Here is a 25,801-nt window from a genome sequence, read left to right as displayed (position 1 = left end):
ACAATAACCTACATGTCAAAATCTTGGAGAACTAGGTGAGAGGTTATAAAACCACATGAACTGGTAATAAATTTACTTTACTGTCACAACAATTAGATTTGAATATTAAAGACTTCACATGACCCCCTCCAAAGACAAACATTTAATGTGGGGTGACAAATTACATTTATTTGTCTGAACTATCGTTTACAATCCTAGTTCCAGCATAATTCTGAATGTACTTTTAAAACTTAACATCTGGTCGAACAGTTGTGAAACGAGGTTTGTGAAATTTCCGATTTATTCTTGAGGGTAGTGGAAATTTTATTTTGCTGTCCTGTAATAAGAAAATCAATTGTAGTAATTTCCACGTGTAAAAAGTAAGTTTACTCAAATTACTTTAAAACCTTTACTCAAGTAGTTTACAAATTAGAAGTATGTATTCTTAACACCTTCCCTGTTATATATATGGGGTTAAAGAATATAAAACTTTGTGCAACATGTAATATTAAATAAACCCTTACAAGATGAGAGGGACATATAAGTATATTTCAGTTTTACACAAAAGACAATGAGAATACTTTAGTTTTTGATTCGAGATTAAAATGAAAATTGTTTATATTTATTACATAAACCTTGTTTATAATTGTTTGCATGAACAGATTAAAACCCACAATGCACATTGTTAGGCAAATTATTTTTCACAGAACCCATTTTATAACTCTATGGCAAATGGTGTTTCTTGTAATACAAAAGTTTAAAGTAATGGTACGGGTAAGGATCTGTCCAGTATACAGCACTACGAAAATGAACTTTGAATCCTGCTCCAATCTTACTGTTTACACTTAAATTTCTCTACTTAAGGCACTAGATTTTCTAATTTCAACCTGTAAGTTGTAATTAATGAGTAGTCCCATTCCAACAGTAGTTTATGCTTTTAAGCAGCCAAAACTATTAAGAATATTAGCAGAGCAACATATGCTTTAAACTACATTAATCTGTACCAATCTGAGTTCACTTCCAACCATACAGTTGAAATGGAAGGAAGGCGACAGGCTGGTCTTCTCTTTTTGCACACATTTCTGACCCAACTGCTATAGTTAAACTGATGGGTTTACAGGAGAGTGCAAGAAATACCAGTACAGTTACAAACTTATGCACAAATACTTGAAAGCCTGAATATTCAAACTTACATGAAACTGTTTCATGTGTGGTCTCCTACACTTAGAAGCCGGGAGTTCTTCAACACGGATAATCTGGATGGTGCATGCTTGAGCCCGATGTCTGGCTCCCATATCTCTGTCTGTTACAAAACACGGAAATGATTAACACCTGGTGTACCATAGGTGGTTCTGTCTTAAGTGGATTGTGATGTACAGAATTAAAAGTGTTGGTAAGAATAAAATATTTGTAATTTAAATTAACATCGTTGAACAAAACTTGTCAGTATAGGAGAATGAAAACAACAAATCTTAGGGAATACTATACTGTAGCATAAAAAACAAACATTTTAACAATTTACCTTTATCCAATTAAAAGGACAAGAGGTTAGAAATTTGTGAAAACAGTCAAAAGCTGCCAAAATTTGTAAAGAATTCATAGATTTGTGCATCACACAAGTATGAAATTGATTGATTTAGTGTTTTATGGCACAAAGCAGCGAGGCTATCTGCACCAGACATTTGGTAAAAATGTAAAAAAAAATAAAAATAAATGTAATAGACATAAATGGAAATGAAGGTAAAACAAAAAAGTATAAAACCAATGTTGACACCTAGTCTACAATGTTAAGATAGAAGGTAGAGTATAAGAAGTTGTAAAGGACTTTCTCTACAATAATGGTAATGATCATAACCTGCCAGGAAGACTAACAGGTAAGTTCAAGAACCACTGTCAGTCACCTGAAGTTGGTCTTTCCAGTCCTGGTTCCGGGTTATGTGTCAGTATCAAAATAAAAGAATAGAAGTTTTAAAAGATACATAGCAGTACAATGAAGCCAAATGTCCAGTAAAAAGGTAAAAGTAAAGTAAATGGAGTAAAATTTGTAAAAGTAAATGAAGGTAAAAACAAAACCAATGTTGACATCCAGTCAACAAAGTTGTAAAGGACTACCTGTAGCAGAATGGTAATGATCATAACCCGCCAGGAAGACTAACAGGTAAAAAACCACCGTGTCACCTGATTGGTCTTTCCAGTCCGGGTTCGGGTTACGAGTCAATATGGCCAGTACTAAAAGTTAAGTAGTAAAAGTGTGAAATGATATGCAGCAAAATTATAATAACAACTTCGCCAGGACGACTAACGAGTAGTTCAAACAGTAGCGTTAGTCACCTGAAGTTGGCCTTTCCAGTCCTGGTGTCGAGTTATTTAATGTTCTGACCATAGTCCAATGTCAAATTGAATGAGAGAGATTAAAACTGTAAAAAAGGAACCACAATTAAAAGGTGTAATGAATAAATATGCAACACTTAAATGAGATTAAAAAATTAATGGCCATTAAAAATTAAAAACATTATCAAGGTGGACAGAGTAACCATCACCAATAACTCTGTCCAATGTTACAGACTGACCTTGGGAAAAATGTTTAAAATATTGCCCTCGTTGAGAATTGTAACGATGGCAAGAAAGTAAAACGTGGCTGATAGTGATTTGAGTGTTACACAAACTATACATTGGTGCATCAGTTCCAGATAAAAGAAAATGATGAGTTAAAAAACTGTGACCAATGCGTAGCCTAGTGAGAACAACTTCCTCCTTCCGAACTTTACGGAAGCTAGATGGCCAAAGTCCAATTTTGGGTTTGATTTGAAAAAGTTTGTTGTCGCGTTGCTCACTCCAAGTGGACTGCCAGCTGGCACGGAGCCGAGCCTTGAAGACAACACCATAGTCCATGTATGAATAGGCATAGGGAGTGAATAGGCATCGTTCCAGGGCCTGGTATCCAGAAAACTGTGATGGTGCTGCAAGCAGGATATTTTCCAGCTATAGAACTTCAGTCTACAAGTTGGAGTACTGCTCAGCTGCAATATGATCCAGGGCAAGAGATATCCAGCAGTGAACACAGAAGCAAATACCAACATGCCCTGGTATCTGCCTTTATAAATGGGAACTGAATGAGGTGACTGAAAGAAAAGGTCACATTTGGGGGCTGTAATAAGCCATGGTGGGATGGGCCAACCTGTGGAATCTGCAATGTTATCCAAGGATAGACCCAATTCATCAAATTGCGCCCGGGTGCGAAGGCCAAACGGAGCAATGACAGATCGTCTGTTCTGAAAAAGTACTGCCCACCGAGGAAGGAAAACACATTTCCAGGTGGGATGCTTTGGTAAGGAATGAAGTTTCGAAGTATATTGTAAAGATAGTTGCAAACGGCGAAGGTGTAGAGAAGGTTCATGAGATTCAACTTATAAGCTTTGAACTGGAGAGGTACGGAAACCTCCAGTGCAGAGTCAAAGTCCTTGATGATGAATGGGGTCCAGCATCTTTAAGGCGAGGGTCTGGCAGAGCCATAGACCATTGATCCATAATCGAGTTCGATCTAATAAGAGCACGATATACCTTTAACATTGAACAGCGATCTGCCCCAACTGGTAGAAGAGAGAACACGGAGGATGTTCAGTGCTCTTGTGCATTTGACCCGAAGCTGCTTTAAGTGTGGTATAAAGGTCAGTTTATGATCAAAGATAAGCCCCAAGAACTTGGTCTCCTGGACCACTGGCAGCAAAACTTCACCAATATGAAGTTCAGGATCAGGATGAATACCCCGTCGACGGCAAAAGTGCATGCATACAGTTTTGGAGAGAGAGAAATTAAAGCCGTTTGTCAGAGTCCACTTCCATACACAATTGAGGGCGGTTTGTAGTTGCCGCTCAATATATCTCATGTTTGACGACTGACATGAGATGTGAAAGTCCTCGACATACAGCCCATTCACAACAGTGAGAGGGAGTTGTTCAGTGATGGCATTTATCTTTATACTGAAGAGTGTGACACTCAATACACAGCCTTCAGGGACCCCAAGTTCCTGTGCAAAAGAACGGGAAAGTGTCAAACCCACACGAACTTGGAATCTCCTGTCCATTAAAAATTTTTTAACATTGGTAAATGGCCACGTAACCCATATGTCTCACAAAAGCCATACCTCCATGTTTTATCATAAACCTTCTCAATGTCAAAGAATATTGATACAAAATGTTGTCATTTGAGAAAGGCATCTTTGATTGATGTTTCAAGACGAATTAGGTTGTCTGTGGTGGAGTGCTGTCGACGGAACCCACACTGGGTGGACGAGAGGAGGTTGTTTGATTCGAGGAACCAAACAAGACGAGCATTAACCATCCTTTCTAATGTCTTACAGAGACAGCTCGTCAAAGTAATTGGACAGTAGTTTGAAGGAATCTTGGGATCTTTCCATGGCTTAGAGAAAGATAAATAATAGCCTGGCACCAGGCATCAGGAAAAACATTCTCCTGCCAGATCCGGTTGAAAACAATCAGAAGGACATCAAGAGAAGCAGGAGATAGATGGTCCAGCATGTCATAATGAATATCATTAGGTCCAACAGACGTACTGGCAGACCGATGAAGGGCCATTTTTAGTTCCACCAGTGTAAAGAGACAATTATAGTCAAAAAGACAGAGGTGAACACTCTGTTCGAGTCTTGATGGCCAAAAAGGTGGAGGAACAAGCAGAAGTGCTAGATACCCGGCAAAAGCTTTCACCTGGAGTGTTAGCGATGTTCCGAACATCAGTCACCTCCTGACCATCAGAGAGTAAGATCGAGAGAGGGACAGAATTGTAGTGCCCATTAACCTTTCGAATCCTGTCCCATATGATCTTGGAACTGGTGGTAGAAGATATGCTGGTTGTGAACTTAATCCAAGATTCCTTCTGGCTTTGACGTCTTACCCACCTAGCATGTGCACGGCCCGTTGGAAAGCAACCGGTTTGAAAGTGTGGGATATCTCTGAAAGTATCCCAGGCACGCTTTTGAGCCTTCCGTGCTAAGTGGCAAGCAGGATTCCACCACGGACGAGGATATCGTGGAAAACATGTCGAGGTTTTAGGAATACACTGAGCAGCTGCATGTGTAATACAGTCAGTTACCGCTGCTACACAGTCGTCTATTGATGACTGATTTACGATGGCAGGATCTAGTTCTGCGAGAGCAGTGAAAATGGACCAGTCTGCCTGATCCAGCTTCCACAGGGGGCACGCAGATAGGGTGGCATCGACCACGTCCAGTCTCTCTCAAAAGGATTGGAAAATGATCACTGCCTAGTGGATTACTGTCAACCCTCCATGAAAAATGGGAGAATAATGAAGGGGAGCAAACTGAGAGATCAATAGCAGTAAAGGACTGACTAGGTGCATGAAAGTAAGTGGAAGAACCAGTATTGAAAAGAGAAAGATTGTGATCAGAGAGCATCTGCTCTACAGATCAGCCCCTCCCATCAATAATAGCACTTCCCCCAGAGGAGATGATGTCCATTAAAATCCCCTAGGATTAGAAATGGAGATGGCAACTGTTCAACGAGAGCATCAAGATCTGATTGATCATATGTCTTTCCAGGGGACAGGTACAGAGAACAAACAGTGATGGTATGACCCAAGGAAACACGGATGGCTACAGCCTCCAAGGGTGTGTTGAGTGACAAAAACAGGGTGGGCACGTGTTGATCAACCAACAGTGCCACCCCTCCATGTACTCGACCATCACACAACCTGTCATTTCTGTACAGAGAAAACTGCCGATTGGAGACTGTATCAGCAGATTTGAGAAATGTTTCTTGTAAAGAAAGACAAACAGGATGGTAGGAAGCAATCAATGTTTTGATATAATCCAGATTAGAACGTAAACCTCGACAGTTCCATTGTATCAAGGTGGCCATTTTTAAGAACGGGTAGGTGAAGTGGCTGGAGAACCCTTCGGTTTACGACCACGTCTTTTTTCTTTACTGTCTTTAGTCGGATGAGGTCTATCAACCTCCATGGATCCTGCTCTGGGTCGGGTGGGCAGGTTTTTGTTATTGGAAGGGAATCCAGTGACTGAGGGGCATAATGAATAATTGTTTTGTCTCTTGTGGTGGGAGAAAAGATGTATCAGAAGAAATGCCTGTATTTGAAACTGAAGGACGTGGATCTTGAGGTTTGTTGGAAGGTATGGGAGGAACAGAGATGGGTGTAGAAGTCGATTCATCAACCTTTTTAACCACGGAGGTCAAAAGGCCTTTCATTTGTTTTGAAAACGATTTTCTTGGAGGCACAGAGAGATCTGTCTGCACTCCCACTGTAGTTGTGGAATGAAGTGCAGCAGCATAGGTCCGAGATGGAGTTGTGGACAGCAATTTCGAGCCTCAGGATAACTAATGTTATGTGTCGTTTTCAAACGCTGCACCTCTTTTCCTCCAACCATTTTGGGCAAGAATGAAAGTAAGAGGGTGAGAACCATTGCAGTTTACGCAATGTGGGTTCATGTCATAGTCATAGGCACTGTGGTCCTTGCCTCCACAACGAGCACATGTCAGGGAACCACGACAAGATGTCTTTGAGTGGCCGAATCTCTGACATTGGAAACATCGAAGAGGGTTTGGTATGTATGGCCGAACCCTGCAAATGAGATAACCTGCCTTGATGGTGGCAGGTGCGTGGTGAAGTAAATGTTAAAACAAGGGTATTTGTTGGCAATGTAACTCCATCTTTGCGAGTGGAGAGACCAGCTCCTTGAGAATCTCTGACTGGGGAGCGTTCTTCAAATCCTTTCAACAATAACTCCTCGTGAAGAATTCAAGGTAGCATGGGGTGTAACCTCAATAGGTATATCCCCAATTGCCTTTGAATTCAAGAGGAGTTCACTGTGGTGGGTTGTGGATGTTTCAACCAAAATGTCTCCAGATCAAAGTTTCTTTACTGACTTGAGAGCCAGCCCTCTAGTCCCTTCTGAATAAAAAAAAAGGGGACATTTGCCCTAAAGGTTTTCGAAGAGAATGTAATATAAGAAAATGAGGTATGTGTGTTACTGATGTTGAAGATTGCTGTTCTGAGTATTCAAGACGTGATCGCTTACCCATTGACTGTTTTTTACAATTTTATTTAAATTTTTTAGAGGATCCATAGGAAAAGGAAAAAATTTCGGTACCCACTGACCCCACCCACCATGGAGCCCTACAAGGGGACGCACTACAAAGTCATGCAAGAACAATGCAGCAACGCTAGGGTTTCGTGACCCAAACACCAGCATCAGGTACAATGTCCACAACACCCGTTGAGAACTTCCAACACTGGTACTTGGTTGACTCTAGCCCAAGTGGACCAGCCGATTGACCCAAGGGAGTCACCCAAAGGCCGCCCGTCTACAGGAATTCGAGGCCAAAGTGGTGTGTTAGGGTTGGACCCCTCAACCACCAGGATCCTCTCCTCCCCTTCATGGGTCGCCACGCATGGCAAACACGTGAGTGGATGTTTAGATCCCAGAGAAGGTAACCAGATAGAACAGAACCTTCCCTGGGAGGTCCCCTCACCACCACACCGAGGGGACAAGTATGAAAACAAAACTAAATCAAATTAAGTGTTTTTCAGGACCCTGAACTTAAAAATTGTCTCAGTGTTGGAGAATGTTAACTGTTTAAGCAAGATCTCAATCTCTGGGATCTCAAACCATTATGCACATGGTTATAGCATGAAAACTTAAATTAATTTTATGTTTACAAAATTTGCCAAATTATCAGTAAACATTACAATGCCTTCATACAAAGTCATTTTTATATTATTCTTATTATCAAGTCTTAAGGTTTAAATAATGGTTTTATTGTGTTTTTCTTTTCACATGTTACCAATCCAGCATGCAAAGTAATTTTCATGTTTTCATTTTAAGATTAAAAATAATTTAATACATGAGAAAGTCTTAAGTTTCACATGCAAAGTCCATATAATGTTTAAATAGTTTTATCAAATGTTTCTTAAAAACAAACTTATTTTCACAAACTGGTTTAGGTCACTTTGACAACCTTAAATCTCAAGCACCATAAAAAATTTGGAAATAAATGCAAATTGTCAGTACACGAGTGATATCTCAACAAATATAAGATAGAATGTTCTTATTTTATATTCTAGCTTACCAATATTGGTAATTTGAATCAATAATGCATTAAGAATACCACTTAACACAAAAATTGATGCTTGAATGTGTTTGTGATATTTACTTTTAAAATTAAACTGAGTAATGTATAATACTAAAATATGAAATATAATCTTCAGCTTGATACCAAACCTACTGACATAAAATAAGGCTTCCAAAAAAATGTTAAATACAATTCAACAAACACAAGGACACGGCCTTTGTATAATGTAGAAAGGATTAAAGATATATCTGAAAAATTACAGTGAAATCCTATGGAGTAGTAATATCAAAGCTGAGCTCCCAGTATTAATTTCTGCTTTATTACATTTAATTTAAATACCTGATATTTAATAGATTATACATAGCTCAATTAATAATTACAATTATTTCTAATAAGTGAAATATCAGTCCTATTAGACAATAAATTATCAATAATCATTTAATGCATTTCCACTTCTGATTGCTCATCTATAATCATAATGGATTACAAATTGTGGTAATAGAACCCAAAAAAGTGTTAGAAATATCCCATCTATCAAGCAAAATGATTTAAAGGCACTGATTTCATCCTTATTTTGCTTCTCCACTTATAATTTCTTCTTTGTTGCCTGCTGACTAATAGTCTAGCTAGCTATTTGTTTAAGTTTACTTGCAACAGTTCTAGAAGTTTAACTTGTCTGGTTGCTATAGATGTTTTAAGTGTACGACAAGATATACCACCTTATAAAATGGATAGTTAATTATTAATTTTAACTTGTAGTATATGTGGACTTAAATAAGCAAGACAGGCTTCTAAACCTTTACCTCTTATGATTAACCTACAACAGAACTTTTTTACATAATGTTTAACAAAGTTACTAACATCGAGAGAACATTATTTTGAGATCCCTTTATACCTGCATACTAAAATCAGGAATATTATATATAAATGCTGAAATGTTAAGTGAAATATCTGTATAAAACTTTCATATTCAAACCTGTACTTTTAAGCCTAAAAACAGAGGAAATGTAAAACCAATAGTAAATAGCCCAATTTTGAAATGTTTTGTAAAACCAAGACACTGATTTTGATAAATCTGATAATTTAATAAAATTCATACAACTAAGTTATGAGTTAAAGAATACAAAAATTAGATGTTTTTCAATGTATGTGTTATCTTTGGATTTTAATATTCATTGAAGATTTAATTGATCTAATAAAATTTAAATAAAATGCAAAAATTTTCCAAATAACTTCTCACAAAAGAAAAATCTTATTCTGTAGTAGATTTTAGAAAAAAAAAAAAAAAAGATTTATCATACCCTAGTGTTCAAAGTATTTTTCCTTTAAAATTATTACATCCTACAGTCACTTTTAAATATAAAACTTATTGCACCTTTCCTTTTTAATTATGAAAATTTCACTAAAGAATCTATCTAATCCTTTGGAAGTAAATAATTTACCTTGTGTTTGTAGTAACAATTTTATAATTCAACAGTATTGGGTAATTCAAAAGTATTAGAAGCTAATGAATTAGCTTTAAAAATTGGTACTAAATTTTGAATTTAAAAATGACAAAAATCAAATCTTAAAAAATATATTTCAACTAATCAAATATATTCACCTTAAGGAACCTTAACTTTTACACCTTTAGCATTACGCAGAATGCATCTAAAACCAGTGGGGAGACCAAGGTACAGGTTACTTAATAATAGAGGACACAAGAATCAAATTTGGAACGGAAGAATATGTTCACTATATTTCAAGTTTAATATAGGATAGTCAATACAAAAAGAGCCACAACAAGAAAAAAATTTTGATAAATTAAAATGTCAGATCTAATATATCTTGTTGTACAATAAAATAATATTACACTAAACAGATATTTTACCACATTAACAATCTTTTGTTTGTCTGTCAAGAAGTCTTTTATGCTAGAATGTTTTTATAACAAAATGCTTACAGCACTGGGTGACTGCACTAGCAACAGTCAAGTCTCTGTACTCCCGGTACATGTTGTGGATCCCACTTCGTGAGTTATAGCGCAACCAAATTCCAAAGTTCTTGACCTTTGTTGGAGTTTTGTCATAAACCTGTTGAAAGATATTAAAACCTTTTGATTTAAAATCTAATTATGAGAGTTTGCAACTAAGAAAACATGTTTATTACTTTTCTTTTAATAACAATGAATTGAGATGAACATAAATTCCACTTTTTTATCCTTTGACAATTTTCATTTCTCAGTGTTGCTAAAGCCAAAACTATTGAGGTAATGTTTCATACAGTTGTTCTTGTTGAAAGAGATGTGGATACAAGTCAAACCACTGAAGAATGATTAATAAAATTCATTGCCTGGATCCTCTAAGTACTACCAAATATTTCAAACAAGCAAAAGTACAAAATGTCATGGAAGCGAGGAACATAGGGAAGATTTTGTGATAAGTTTTTCCACATAGAATTAGAATATTGGCCAAACCTGCTCACACTTCATACACATAAAACAATGTTGTCAGATACAAGCTGGGAACAAATAATGCTTACTATAAACCAAAGGGAGAAATTAGCCAATGAACAATTTATGTGCCTACTGGAACGAGATCAGGCTTTATTATCTACTATTTGCTTCTATTAATATGTTGGGAAGAATTAGTACTTTAACTTATGAAATCAATTTACATTTATATTATTTTGAATACAAATACAGAAAACAGTGGACATTAATTCACACTATTGTCATCTGACATCACCAGATTTAAACATCAGACTTACTTTACACTTAAAAAGATACCTTGTGTAATCAATGTTTTTTGTTTAATTTTGTATTCACCAAGGTCTAGAAGTTGACAGTTACATTACATCAAAAATATAGAAATTCTGGATTTTATTTCTCCAAACATGTACAGCTTATTCAATTTTCAAACTTGTTTGTGCTGCAAATGTAAGACATTGAACAATAAAATTTAAACAGTTTCCTTTCTTTCTGAAAGGCAAGTGAAATCAATATATTTAAAATACAAGTTTCTTTTTCAGAAGATAGTTTTGCAATGCTATAAATTACTGTCAAAATGTTACACTTTCTTCTACAAACATGCACCTTTTGTTCATGACAATGACAAGATCAACTAAGACTTTTATTAGTCAGTTCATCACTGTTACCACCACCAAGGATTAATAGGATCATACATTCTTAATTTAAACCCTCTTAGTATGAATCTCAACAACATAAGGTGGCATAATGTGTTTACAAATTTTATTTCAATGTTTTCAATGTCAGGCCTCAAATCTTTAGAAGGTACTAGGAAATGGTTGCTAGTTATCCAACACAACCCCCAACAGCAAATTTGGGACTACTACTAACATTTTGCTGTGCAATTACATTTTACTCATTATTTCACATATGAAATGTTAATAGAAATCTATATTGTACTTGTTATAATTATATTTTTAATTTTCAGAAATTAATGTACCGAGGCTACAAGTATTTGGATCAAAGTCTAGAGTATCCCCACTGTTGATGGCTGCCTTGTACTGAAAGAAATTATTAAAAGTTGTGATTTCAATGCCAAGAAGCTCACGAAATGTTAGGAACCAAGTGGTCTAATATCTGTTTTAATCAAATTAAGAAGAATGTTTGTAAAAGCATCTGCAGTTTACAACTTCTATTTCATTATTACCTCGAATGAGCAACCATTCAAACAGTATTTATCACTGCACTGCTGGCAAAATTATACTGCAGGGACTGTATAGTGCAAGTCTAGTTGGCTGGCCCATTGCTGATTGCTTGAGCAACCACTCAATTTCTACCTGTATTTTCACTGTTTTCATTTCCCAACAATCATCCTCAGTATTCCACATAGTTTGAAAGAAGATTACAAAACCAAAACCATACAGTACAGGAAAATGGAACAAGCCTGTTAATCAGACTCATGGTAACATCCTGTTCTCAGAATCTTTCAAAATAAATGACTGAAATGCATGCATCAAGGGTGTATTGATACTTAACTGTAATAATATATGAATCTTACATTAGAAATGTGTACTACCAATTTCTAGAGCTTCCAATGTTTTACTGGAAAAACAACTCCAAATCAGAAATTTACTTTTTTGTTAGCATTAATTTTGAGCCCTGAACGTTCATACATATAATCCCAACTCATTTCTATTAAATGTGCAATATACGTCTTTTACAGATGTACTATTTCATTTTGGGGTTTTTACTTCTGTTAGCAACAAATATTTCTTAGACAAATACAGATGTACATTGGAAGATTCTAGTACAGAACAATTTATTTTTTTGATATCTATAGGAAAATAATGATAAAATGCCCTCTGCTGCAAACCTTCCTCCACATTTTTAAATGACAGACTGTCTTATATGAAAATATAGCTTTACTAAATTAATTTTACATTCTCCACCTAAGTTCATTTTATGCAATCTCTGACTTATCTTCAATAGTGTCTTTGAAGGAAAAAAGTGTAATTATGTTATGTACAGTAGTTTGTTGCCTTCTGGTATGAACAAACCACAAGTACCATTTTGTCAAAAAGACCTCAGTTTTGCATGGATTATGAGCTAAACAAATGCCTGTGTGTATATCGAGATGAATGCTATATTTTCAGCAAGGCCCTCTAATATCAAATCTAAAATTTACCAACACTTCTCAAACTGTAATATCATAACATTGAAGATTTTTAAAAACAAAACACCAATGAAAAGAAATACATTATAATGATACGTTTTTGCACAGAACATTCCAAGAAACAATATAATGGATGGCATCAATATATGTTTAAAACATTAACAGAGGGGACTAGCAAAAGTTACAAGATACAAATGATTAAACCAACTTCACTAATTCTGCAGGGATCATCGATACATATTTGAAAACCTTGTAAAAATGCAACCTTATGTTAAATGTACAAAGGTATTATAATAATAATAATAAATGTTAAAATACCTCAGATATGGCAACTATCTCTCCATTCATTTTCTTTAATTTTTTCAGCTTACTAGTGAAATACCAAAATCGAGACTTGGCTGTAACCTTGTCAGGTGCAAAAATTCTCATCCGGTAGAGTGGTGGGTTCTGATCCTTTTCTGATGGGATCCTCGCCCGATAATTTTGTATTCTTTAAGCTAGGAACAGTAAAACTTGACACTTAATTATGAGTATATACTTGGGTTAATTGAATAAATAATATTTTACCCTTGAATTGTAGCTGAAGTAAATGCTAGATTTTTTCAGATTTAAATTTGTGATTGGTTAGAACTTAGGTTTAACAAATTATTACCAAAAATGAGCTCACACTTAAAATGACAATTTTTCTTTTAAATCTGTAAATATATTAGTTATAATTGTATCTTTTGCAAGTTTCTCTATAGAATAACCATTTCAAGGGAGAAAATTCATGGAAATTTGAATAACCCTTTCACAAAAGGCTTGGTATTACATACACAAGTTTGTCCACACATTTGCATGGGTTAAATATTTGCACAACTTTTGATACAGCATCTGTATATTCACAAAATTTGGTAGACTTTCAGTGCATATTACAAGTATTTTCTATACAAAACATAAGATTTTTAATGAAATATTTTGACTAAACATTTGTTTGTGAAAAGTATTTTGTGACAAGTCAGTGTAAATTTCATGTTATGATTAAAAAACTACTTTTCATCCCAAAAATCCCTTATTTGTGTAATCTAATAACATCCTAAATACATTTCAAACATTTGTTTTCAGTAAGTCTATATTGTTATTTTCAATACTATAACTGTGGAGTTTATCAATTAAACAACCTTGTAACCATCATAAAAAATACAATATAAATTTTTTCATGCTACATTATAACAAAAATACAAATGTTTAGTCTTTCATTTATTAAGCTTAGTAAGTCAGAATTATTTAGATTTTAAAAAATATGAAACTTAGAGCATACTAAAGACAACCTACCTCCTAGAACACTTGGACCAAAAGAACGAGATAGGTTTTTCAAAGATTAAAATGGCTGAAGAAACCATTCTGGAGACATTCTACACTGTTGATTGGTTATTCACATATATACTGAAGTTTATATAAGAGACCATTTTCAAAAATAGAAAGTGAACAGGGCTGCTGTACGTGAGCCATGTCTCAGCAAAATAAAAGATGGAGTTCCTACTTGGTACAAAAGTATAAACTTAGTATTTTGACATCAATTTTAAACAGTGATACATTAACATACAACTCACCAAAACCTATATGAATTAAGAATTTAACTCAAAATATTAAAGTTTGATTTATAATCTACAATTTAATTCCAAATTTGTTGATATAAATTCATAAAATAGTAATTCACTAAAATATTGAATGCAAGTCAACAAACTCGATGACATGGACTTTGCTTGACCTGTGACTAGTAGAGAAAAATTTAAAGTTTTCTTTGTTTTAGATACTTATCCAACTGTGGGTAAAAAGAAAAATAGTATACAGTCTTGCTAAATGAAAAGAAACTGATTGAGACCACAGAATTATTCAGTTGTGCCTAAATGATTCCAATGCCAAGTGGACAAGACCTGATGAAGGAAAAGTTCCTGTGATTTGAAGATGCCAACTCTCCAGAATTAAGCAAGCAACTAGGAAGCTCCAGATGTTCCAAAATCATTAGGATGTAGAGTCCATCAGAATGTTGCAAAATATTAAGCCTGCAATTCAACCATCATTGGGAGCCCAAGTATAAATTCTCATTTCTACTGCCTCACTAGTATCTAAAAAAAACATTTTTCATGAAGTTTTGTTCACAGGTTAGAGTCATGCAACTACTGATCACCAGGTTGTGTGGACAAGCAAAAGGCTCGAAAATGATAAAGTTATGATATGAGACATAAGCAAGGAGAAAAAAAAAATTGTTTTGGGTTGGCACCATTGGTAATGATCTTGTGGGCTCAGTTAACATACACGTTGGTATAAAAATGACTTCTGGAGCACAACTTAGAACCTTGACAACTCTTTAATAAAGGCCATTTTTAAGCAAGTAATGCATCATTTCATACTGCTCATGGTACACTGGGTTATCTTTCCAAGTTAGGCTTTAAAAACAGTTTGCTTAAAGAATGGCCAGCCTCCTCTCCATATTTTAACTCCACAGAGAAACTTTGGAATACCATGAAACATGCAATTTATTCTGGTGGATGGCAATTGACATTAAACAATTATCTCTGGAATGCTGTAATATCTTCAGAGATATTAATAGAGATGATAGTCAAAAACTGACCAGCCCTGTCAATGATAGATTCAAAGTCACATCAAGAAATAGTGGTTATATCAATGAAAAATCTGATTTCTGTGTATTAAGTGGTTTCTAGATTCTATTTGGTTATTAAAGATTAACTGCATCAGTTTTACTTAATACCACCTTCAATGGCTGTTCTTTTAGTACTTTAGATTCATTTGACACATCACACTTGAAACAATAATGAAACAGACATGCTACTTTCACAAAAATCTTCTGAAAAACATTTCATTAAAAAATCTGATTTTTTGTGTATAAAAATTGTAATCTTCACTAAAAGTTTACCACATTTTGTGAAAATACACATGCTTTATCAAATGTTATAATGCAAATGTGTAGACAAACTTGTGTATATTATTCTGAGACTATTGCAAAAAGGTTAAGCTAAAAGTCTTTTAAAAAAATTTATTATAGCTGGCCTATTTTAAACTAGGGTATTTTTTAAACCATATTAACTTATGGGTGTTGATACTAACCACATCTGATAGTCAAAATGAACATTCTACATATACAGCTACTGTGAACAGCACAGTAATAAAAGCAAACCCCAGCTGCATTTATTCTACTATGAAAGAAAAATAGGGGTAGGTAATTATTTTTCTAGTTCATATATCAATTTTTACTGGAAGAGAAAAGGGGACATGCCAAGTCTGTTGCTACTTTATAGAGCACACAAGCTACATCTTGCTAATAGTTGCAGAAATTAGTTTTTACTATGAAAGAAAACAGAAACAAGTTAAGCCTCTAACTAGTATTTAAATGAATTCTGGTTTTTAATATGAAACAAGAGGAACGTTTCTTGGTAGCTTATACTATAAAAGAGAAGGGAGACAAGTCCCTTGCTTGTTTGTGTAAGTTTGGTCATTCAAAAGCCCCATACTTCAGGTTCTAATGCACATTTATTACAAAAACTTTGACAAATTCAATCAAATTCTTTCACATTTTTATTCAATGAATGATTGCTATACAATCACATTAGTAAACAAATTACCAATTCACACACTCCTGATATGTTCAAAATACACTTTAAAATGTAACTTTGTAAACTCTTAAATATTCAGGAAATCAGTTGTTTATTTCTGCTGGTTAATTATTCATAAAACACTGCACAAATAAACAAATCTTTAACTGCATACTTAATTCTGTAACAATCTGAGTTCACTTCCAACCATATAAACAGAAGGAAGGCGACAGGCTGTACATTTATTTTATGCACATTTTTCTAGCTCAACAAATATTCCCCAAATTGTTGAGTTAAGGGATAGTGCAAACTTAGCACCTGATATTTCTCAAAATTTTGCCACTAAAGAATAATTAAACTTAACAGAAAATAAAAAAAAACTTTACTACAATTATTTAATCCAGTCTTCTAGGGAGCTTATTAATCTTATTAAACATACAGAAATATGCATTAAATACAACAAAGAATACACTAAGTTATCAGAATGAAAGTAATTTTAAATACTGGTATGAACAAATGACTAAATCCATCACAAACATTATAGTTTCTTCTTAACCACATGACAATGAAGTCTAAAATAAAACAAAATTTACTTAACACTCCTACAAAAAAAATATTTATATCCACTAAAGTGATTTTGGAGCCTATCAGGCCCCATATATTTTTCCAATAGAAACACAGTGATTTAGCAACATTCATTACAAACAACTTTAGAATGGCTCTGACAAACATTTTTTTTACAATTTGAGCAAACAATTTTCGACTGTCTATCTTTTGATCTGCCACACAAATGGCATCGTCCTCTTTTTGCCCTCTTTGCAGGCAGTTCACATGAGGTTGTTTTGTCATTATTTTTGCAGTAAATTTCTTTGATTTCAAGCACCAATTGCCATATAAATTCTCTTGTGGCTCTTGATTTATGTTGATGAAGAAATTCTGGATGTTTTGTCGAGTATAGAACGAAAGCATTGTACACACCAAGATCTAGAATGTTATAGAATATGCAGACTGACCAGTGCTTTGATCGCCTCTTTGTTGTATAATATCTCACCAGTTGATCGAGAGTGTCAACACCTGCCTTCGTTGCATTGTAAAGATTGACGATTTTGGGCTTTCCATTCTCTTCTACTTCACCAGACTGATGCTGAGAACTCAGTAGTAGCACATATTTTCCTGGTTTGTCTGAGTGCCTGAGAAGAGTGATGTTGTCATGGTAGAAAAACTTTGGTGATAACTCTCTAGATTTTGTATTTATTTCAGGAGGCAGAAAGGTTCTTGATTTCCATATGGTTCCAACAAGTCCTGTTATTTTTGTTCGTAGGTACTTGGCAAGTGTCATTGTTGTGAAGAAATTATCTGTCGTTATTGTCCTTCCTTTTCCAAGAAATGTCTGACTCAGTTCTCTGACTATTCTTTCTCCTTGATTTGTTTCTGTCGTATTTCCAACCTTTCCAGTATAAATTTCAGCGTTGAGGAGGTAAATTGTCTTTGCATCTGTTAGGCACCAAATCTTTATTCCGTATTTGCCTGGCTTTGTCGGAATGTATGTTCTGAAGCCAACTCTTCCTTTGAAGTTACATAGTTGTTCATCCACTGTCAGGTATTCGCTTGGTTGTAACTGTTTTGCAATTTTCAATGAAAAATTCCAGACTCAGAGATGGCGGCATCTTTGATTTCTCTATTTCTTTGAGTGGATGTCAAATCTGATTTTGAGCACATTTTTTTTAATTTGTCTTGTGTAATCAGTTTTCGCAAAAATGGCAAACCGAATTCGGTTGAAAACATTTTGTCTATCGATGCATTTTTGGATTTGCTTATTCCAAGGAAAAGATTAGCTGCGATCCATTTCCAGAGGTCTTCTTCAAAAATTGGTTCTTTCATGACGGTGTTTGTTGAGTGAATGATCTGTTCCATCATATTATCAGAAATGAAAATTTTGAATGTTTCGAATGGTGTAGAGACTCTTGGAGCAGCTTGCCTTGTAATGCCTGGGTTCCCATTGAATATATTGAGAGCTGCAGTTCTCCTGTTGATCCTTGAAGGTGTTGTTGAATAACTAAAATTCTTATCTTTGGACAAAAGTTCGTTCACTGGCATCGTAGTAAGATCTTGATTACTTTCTTCATCATTTTCGGCTTCAGAAGGATCATCATCACAACTTTCATAGTAGTCTTCGACATTATCATGTTCACTTTCATCGTCGGATGGTTTTGTCAGTAAATGTACAGCTTCATCAAGAGATATCATTTTTGACATGGTTTGAAGATTTCAGCTCCTATATATATATAGGATTTGTGGATTCTTCTAGAATATTCTAGAAGCTTCAAGAATATTCTAGATTATTCTAAATACTTCTGTAAAGTTTCTAGAATGTTCTAGAACAGGCGTGGGCAAACTAGGCAATAATCAGGACCGTCTAAAATTATTGTTGGAGTAGAGTTATTATCCTAAATATCCATCTTTTGAAAAGAAGTTGTAAAATTAATATATTTTTACTATAATTTGCTTTTTTCGGTTGCCCAGGACTGTTCTAGAATTATTTAGGAAATAAATAGTCATTTTTATGTTTTTTGATCTGGGGTCTAATAGGCCCCAAAATACCCTTAGTGGATGTTTCAGAAAATTTTTTTAAATATTATTTCGCAAATGTCTGAAAAGTCAAAATATTATTGCTCCTTAAAATATAAAGGGATAGGGTCAGTTAATGGCAATTTCATTTAAATACAAAATTATTAGCCTAATATTAATAACCTTACAAGTTGCTCTGGGGCCTATTAGGCCCCACTTTTCGTACGAGTGTTAAAAAGTTCATATTTTAGGACTTAAATTTAATACTAAATTTGGTTTCAAAATTATGACTTGCTCTTTAGTCTGTAAACCAATAACTAAACATGGCATATGATAATATACAGCCTTATTTTTAATTTTGTTTAGCTACAAAAATACCACTACAGCTTTAAAACTAAGGGTACACTTAATTTCCAGAATAGATAAAATGAAAGGTTATATTTTCATCTTGACAGTTTACTGAATTCCTAAGCCTATGAAATTCTGATATGAAGTTATTACTCTACTATTCTTTCTATTCTTAATTACTTTAAGCACTCAAATTTAATGTTCTAGAACTGTTCAATGTCAATTATCCAATATTCTGTAAAGAAATGTTGTGACTGAGTAAAAATATTTGGATTTTTATAAGATCATGCTTAACATTTTAACGTATTGATAAAATAAGTAACATTGTATAAAACCAGGCACTAATTTCTTTAAAGTTAAAATATCCAATTTTCTAGTAAGTAAATCCAATTTAATTTTATGTTGCACCACTTATGTGTACAGTTCTAGTTTCCTTATTATAACAATGTTAACCAAAACAAACAGCTTTATTAATACACTTGTTTTACTGAACTCAGATCTAAAGACTGATAATAATCTTGTAAATTACTTCAGAAATATTTGTTCTCAACAATTTGAAACTTTGACGTAATAAGAGAAAATGTGAAAATTGCAATATCTGACAATGATTAGTTAAAACTAGTTGGTTTATATTTGTTTTCTCTGATTTATGTTTGATTTAGGGTTACAGGATTAGACTTAATAGTTGAATTGGTATTTCACTTTGTGTGTGTGGAAGTAGACATAACCTCATATTGATAAGCTACTGGGAATGCTGCCATCTTTTGTTTTCTCATATTAAAACTTAACCTCAGATGAACTTCTTGACAAATATAAGTGATGTAAAAGCAAACCAAAACTGATTAGTTACTACAAGACCTGATCTTTTTAGTCAGTTTTTAGAAAGGAAAAAAAAAAAACATTCTGTATGAACAATTAAAGGTATAAAATGATAACCTCAAAAGCAACCAAATTCCAAGTTAGGCATAGTTGTCATTCTCTAATTAGTGTATGTGCCTGAAGTAATGAGAAACTACTGAGACAGTAAGCAGTATTTCCATTAGTGGATGTTCCAACATGTTACATGCCCAAAATTTCCCTTCAGAAGCCAAATATTTAGTGTGTTGAAGTGCCAGAAACATCCATATTTTGATCCCACATGCCTAACCAAAATAATTCAGTAGTTCATTCAATAAACGTTTTTAATTTTGCTTAAAACCTCACACAGATAAACAAAACAGGAAACAGATGTCACATCTAAATATCCTTGTTTGAAATGTCATAAAAATGTATTAGCATTCAGTAGTGTAATCCAAGTACCTGAATGTTCAACTGGACTTCAAAATTCATGACCTAGACTCTGTTTTCAAAAAGTAGTTGAAAACCCAGCAAAGGAAGCTAGTACTTGGTTACAAATAAACAGTAATTACCTCTCCATAATAATTACTAGTTAGGCCCCACTTTGTTGTATTGTACACATTACTGGGTCTTATTGAAAAGTTATTGTAATTTTGGTGACCACTTAATATTCCAAAGTCCAGATAGTCGCGTATCTTTGGTTTTCAAAATATTAGTCAATACTGAATGAATAACCAAATTAATGTTCATGACAGAATAATGTAATCTCAAATGAAGAATGTCAAGGGTACATTTTGGCAGGGACTAAGGGGACCAACTGCCCCTAACAGCTTGCTCTCATTTTAAATACAAGTAATAGAAATATTTGAATGAATACTGTAATGTATAGCTCATTGGATTGGTGTCAATATAATTTAACTGTAAGCTTTCAAAATGTTTGAGTCAGGGATACAACATTCATTGTCACAGCACTATAGAAATAAGTTTCTTTAACATCCATTATCTCAGAAGAGCAAGGTCTCCAAATCCAATCTTAATGCATAGATATACAGGGTCTACAGCTAACAATATAAACCCATAAAAAATAACATTGAGAAAATGATAAATACCCAATACAAGAGAAATTTCAGCTTTTTAGGTCCTATCCTGAAGGTATCTGTCAGTATTTTACAAGTTTAACCAAATAACCAATTTATCATTTTAACTGGTTAAAAAAAAGCCAAACAAAACTTGCAACTTCAGACTATAAAGCCTTTGAAGTAACAGGACCCTGGAGAAACAGACCATCAATTTATGGAAATGATTCAGAGAAGAAACAGCAGAATGATTTATGGGAATTACATTATAAAATAGATTAAGGTTGTTAACTTATTTTCTGTTAAGGAAATGACAAAAGATAATCTTACTGAAGCTCAAGATCATATGTAATTTTAAGATTACAATAATACAACAATAAAATACAAGTTTAAAAGTAGAAAATATGGGCAATTAGGACTATTACTATTACTCACTCAGGCTAGACTTTGTTTTTTGTTTACTGTGACCCTGAATTTATTTAAAATGTAGATAGGTAATTTTTTTTTCCAAATTGGTTGGCAAAAACATTTCTGAAATATCACTAGTTCCATTGTTACTTTTAACAGAAATCATTAAACCATGAATACAATTACAACTAACATTTAATCTATGAAGATTAGAAAATTTTCATATTTCTTTACAACACCCATTGCTGGTCAACATTGACCTTGACTGAATTCACTCAACTGACTACTGCTAACAAGTTTTTTTCATTCTATTTGCTAAGTATATCTACAAGTATCTCTCTCCCTGTGGATAAGTTTCCAATCAAAATAATTTTGTTTGATCCTTTTCCCCAATCTGTCATAACATTTTTAAGACATACTGAAAATCTGTGTTCAGTTGACATTAATAGTAAATTCTACCCTACAAAGTTCTTTTTTAGGTTAGGACAAAAGTTCCCAGGGATGGCACATAATAGGACAAGCACCATTGAAGGTAAGATTGGTAATCAGGTGATTTTTCCCACATCATCAATGGACTAGAACTAGGGAAATTTCAGAGAAATTCTAGCCATAATAAAGCAATAAAAAAAAATGAAGTCACCAAATTTTATTACATGGGTCACAACATCAACAGAAATTGGCAAAAATAATTTCCCAGATAATAACATTAAAACAATCTCTCAGTCAGATCCAATCTCAGACATTTGGTTAGGTTACAGCAAACAGTTTTAAACACGGCCTCAAACAAACTGTCACATCCAATGAAAACTGACTGGAAAAGATCAAACAATTAACATCTAAAGGACAAACAGTGTTTAATTTTTTTTATGAAATCAGTACTTTATTCCTTATAATAAACTAGAATGTAGAATATGCATATTTGAAGTTAGACAATTAGTGAATTTTTCAATTAATTATATAATGCATGCCTGAACATTATCATATGAACTCAATTACAAAACTTTACCACATTCAAACCAATTTAATAATTTGCTAAACAAATTAGAACATAATTTAGTATACGTGAGTGATCATTCAACACTGCTTATATTTGCAGTTAGAATTAAGCATACAGTAATAACACTAATAATCTTAAAGTCCACAATTCCAAAGCAAACATTACTTTTAAACTGACTTTTATGTATTTAATAATGGATCGTCTGGGTTGAGAAAATTTTGTATGTAGAGGAACGAACAACGTTTTGACCTTCTTCAGTAATATTCTGGTTCACAAAGAAAGAAAGAGGTAACTGACTGATGGCTGACCACATGTTTGAAGGGGGTTGTGTAATTAAGTATAGGAACGTAGAGAATGCTTAGATGCTGGATTATATTTATTAATATAGGTATAAAGGTGTTCCTTTGTATTGGTTTATTTTGGGCTTGAGTTGTTGTATAAGTAAGGCTTCTTTAATTTTGTATTTGTTTATGTTTGTTTCTTTATTTAGTATTTGAGTGTTTTCTATGGTTACGTTGTGTTTATTTGATTTGCAGTGTTTGAAAACGTGTAAAGGTGACTTATGTTCTTTGAATCTGGTTTCCATTTTTCTACTTGTTTCTCCAATATAGAAGTCGTGGCAGTTATCACATTGTATTTTGTAAATAATGTTGGTGTGGTGTTTGTCAGTGTAGTTTTTACATAGTATAGATTTTACTTTTGTGCCTCGTTTTTGAATAAATTTGGTATTAACTGGAATGTCATTTTATTAATAGCTTTTGCCAAATGTTGGTTATTTTTCTGCTGATGTCGGGAATATATGGTATGCAGCAGTATATGGTTTTGTGATTTAATTCGTGGGATATATTTACTTTTGTTGGTTGATTTTGCTTTTTGTCTAGGTGTGTGTGTATAATGTTTTCTACGGTTTGTGGAGGAAACTTAATGTTGATGAAGTATTGTTTTATTTTGTCTAATTCATTGTTAATTTTATCTGGTGAGCATAGTTTTATGGCTGTGTTTATTTAGTTTCTTAGTGTGTTGTTTTTGTTTTGTTTCATGTGCTGAGTCCCAAAAAATGTATAGTCCAGTATGGCTGATTTTTCGGTGGATTTCTGTTTTAAATTGTGTGTTGGTTCTTGTAATTTTGAGGTTAAGAAATGATATTTGATTGCTTTCTTGTTCACATGTTGAGATGTATAGAGTTAATGTAATTGAAAAAATTAAGCGTGTTCTGTAAATGTGAATCCTGCAATTGTGTTGTCTACATATCTGTAACAATATAGTGATGGATGTAATGCTGTGTTAATTGCTTGTGTTTCAACTTGTGTCAAAAATATTGGCTAGAACTGGTGATACCAGGTTGCCCATGCTTAGGCCATTTGTTTGTATATAGTTGTGGTTGTTGAATGTGAAGTTTGTCTTCATTGTAGTGAGTTCTATGAGGGTTACTAATTGGTTGCTGGGAATGTCTATAGATGAGTTAGGGTCTCGGATATATAGTTCTAAGGGTATCTTGCAGGCTTCAGCGGTTGGAACTTCTGTAAAGAGAGATATAACATCAAAAATGGCCATTAAGGCTTTATGATTAAGTTGATTAAGACTTGACTTGAAATTAAAAGTCTTTGATGAATGAGCTGGCTGATGTTACATATTTGGAGAATGCCCATGCTATGTATTTATAATTAAACAATTCATACGTGGACATTATTGGTCGTAATGGACAATCTGGTTTATGAGGTTTAGGGATGCCGTATACTTGTAGTATGCAAAAGTCAGTTTTGCATAGGTAGGAATAGTATTTTGAAATTATTTGTTTCTTTCATTTTTACTAGTATTTTCTTTAGTTGTGTTTCATGTGTCTTTGTTGGATTTGTGTGTATTGGTTTTAGTTTGTGTCTGATAGGATCTTCATTTTTTGTATGTATTCATTATGAAACTGACTTTAACTACAAAAACACATCAGCGTATTTCCTCATTACTTAAAAAATACCCAAATATTCTAACCGAAATATGTTTTAACTCTGTGAAGAAATATGCAATTGCAAACTAACAAAACCTGAAAAAGCAACACAAATGGCATGATAAAGAACTAAGTCTACACTATTAGGGTTGCAGGTTTTCTGTTTTAAATAAAAATATAATGACAAAATGTGGAACAAATGATAATTTCAATTCAAAATCGTATTTACAGTATTTGTGTCAAATATTGTATGTATTAATCCACTTATTAGCATTAAACATCTACAATATATACATCTTCGGAAAGTTACGTATTTTCTTAACCTATTGTTACATGCACATCATATTACGGTTAGGCCTAGTACTGCCACATGGTACGACATGCCCCTATCTGCAAAGTAACAACATGCAAACAAAAATACGTAGTATTTTAAAACTTTTATATAACAAGACCATCCATTTACAATTCACTTATAAAACTAAATATCATAAAATGGCAATAATTATATTATAACGTTGATAATATGGATTAAACTATTTTTTCTACTTAAGCTCTTACCGTCCCTCTCGCCTTCATGATGGCCGCTAGAATCAAGAGAAAGAAATCCTTATCACGTGATAATTAATACTTTTCTGCAAGGAAAAGAGGGCGATCAACATATTACCAAGTCTTCAAATAAACGTAAATTACCTCAGTAAAAAAATTTAAGCGATATTTAAAATCAACTTTCAACGTGAATTTTAAATAGCATTATAACAAGTACATTTATAAATATATAAGACACTTGCTACCTAAATTTATTTTTTATCCATATAAGTTGTCAAAAATGGCCAATTTAAGAGTTTTCTATAACATAGTTAATGTTAATATTATTATTAAAATAATTTATATACACATTTTAAATATTTGAAAATATGAAATTTAGTTGTTATATTAAAGAGCAAAAACTTATATGACGATTATCATTTGAATCATATACAACAATGTATCAAGGAGAATATTCTTTATTATCTTATGTTTTGTTAAGCAGCGAAATTTCGCAAAATATACATATATATATTAACATGTAAAATAAATGTCTTTGACTTTCTGAGTTATCTTTGTATATGTCATCATTTTCTTATACAGTCGCGTTTTATGTATGTAAGTTCAATACATTTACAATGCTAAAATTTAAGCTCGATTGCTTGCAGTGGACAAAGCGCAGGTGTATATAAATAACATTTCGTAACTACTTAAGCAATTATAAATAAATGTCTTTGACTTTCTGAGTTATCTTTGTATATGTCATCATTTTCTTATACAGTCGCG

At 33.5% G+C, this 25,801-nt stretch overlaps 1 protein-coding gene and 1 non-coding gene across 2 annotated transcripts; both read right to left on the bottom strand.

Moving 5' to 3' along the window:
- Positions 1-146: 146 nt before the first annotated feature.
- Positions 147-25,171, bottom strand: RpL18A (ribosomal protein L18A). Its single transcript, XM_076475045.1, has 5 exons — positions 25,049-25,171; positions 13,040-13,218; positions 10,045-10,174; positions 1,173-1,282; positions 147-316 (listed from the first exon to the last, which is right to left on the bottom strand). The coding sequence occupies exons 2-5, from the start codon at positions 13,148-13,150 to the stop codon at positions 224-226; spliced, it is 444 nt and encodes a 147-aa protein (XP_076331160.1). The 5' UTR covers positions 13,151-13,218; positions 25,049-25,171; the 3' UTR covers positions 147-223.
- Positions 976-1,110, bottom strand: LOC143241164 (small nucleolar RNA SNORA68). Its single transcript, XR_013022227.1, has one exon. It is a non-coding gene; the product is annotated as a small nucleolar RNA SNORA68 (small nucleolar RNA).
- Positions 25,172-25,801: the final 630 nt, after the last annotated feature.

This window comes from Tachypleus tridentatus, chromosome 13 (genome assembly GCF_004210375.1).
Source record: "Tachypleus tridentatus isolate NWPU-2018 chromosome 13, ASM421037v1, whole genome shotgun sequence".
Taxonomy (NCBI): Eukaryota; Metazoa; Arthropoda; class Merostomata; order Xiphosura; family Limulidae; genus Tachypleus; species Tachypleus tridentatus.
The sequence above is the reverse complement of the archived record's forward strand: the minus strand, read 5'-3'. Positions and strand labels throughout refer to the sequence as shown.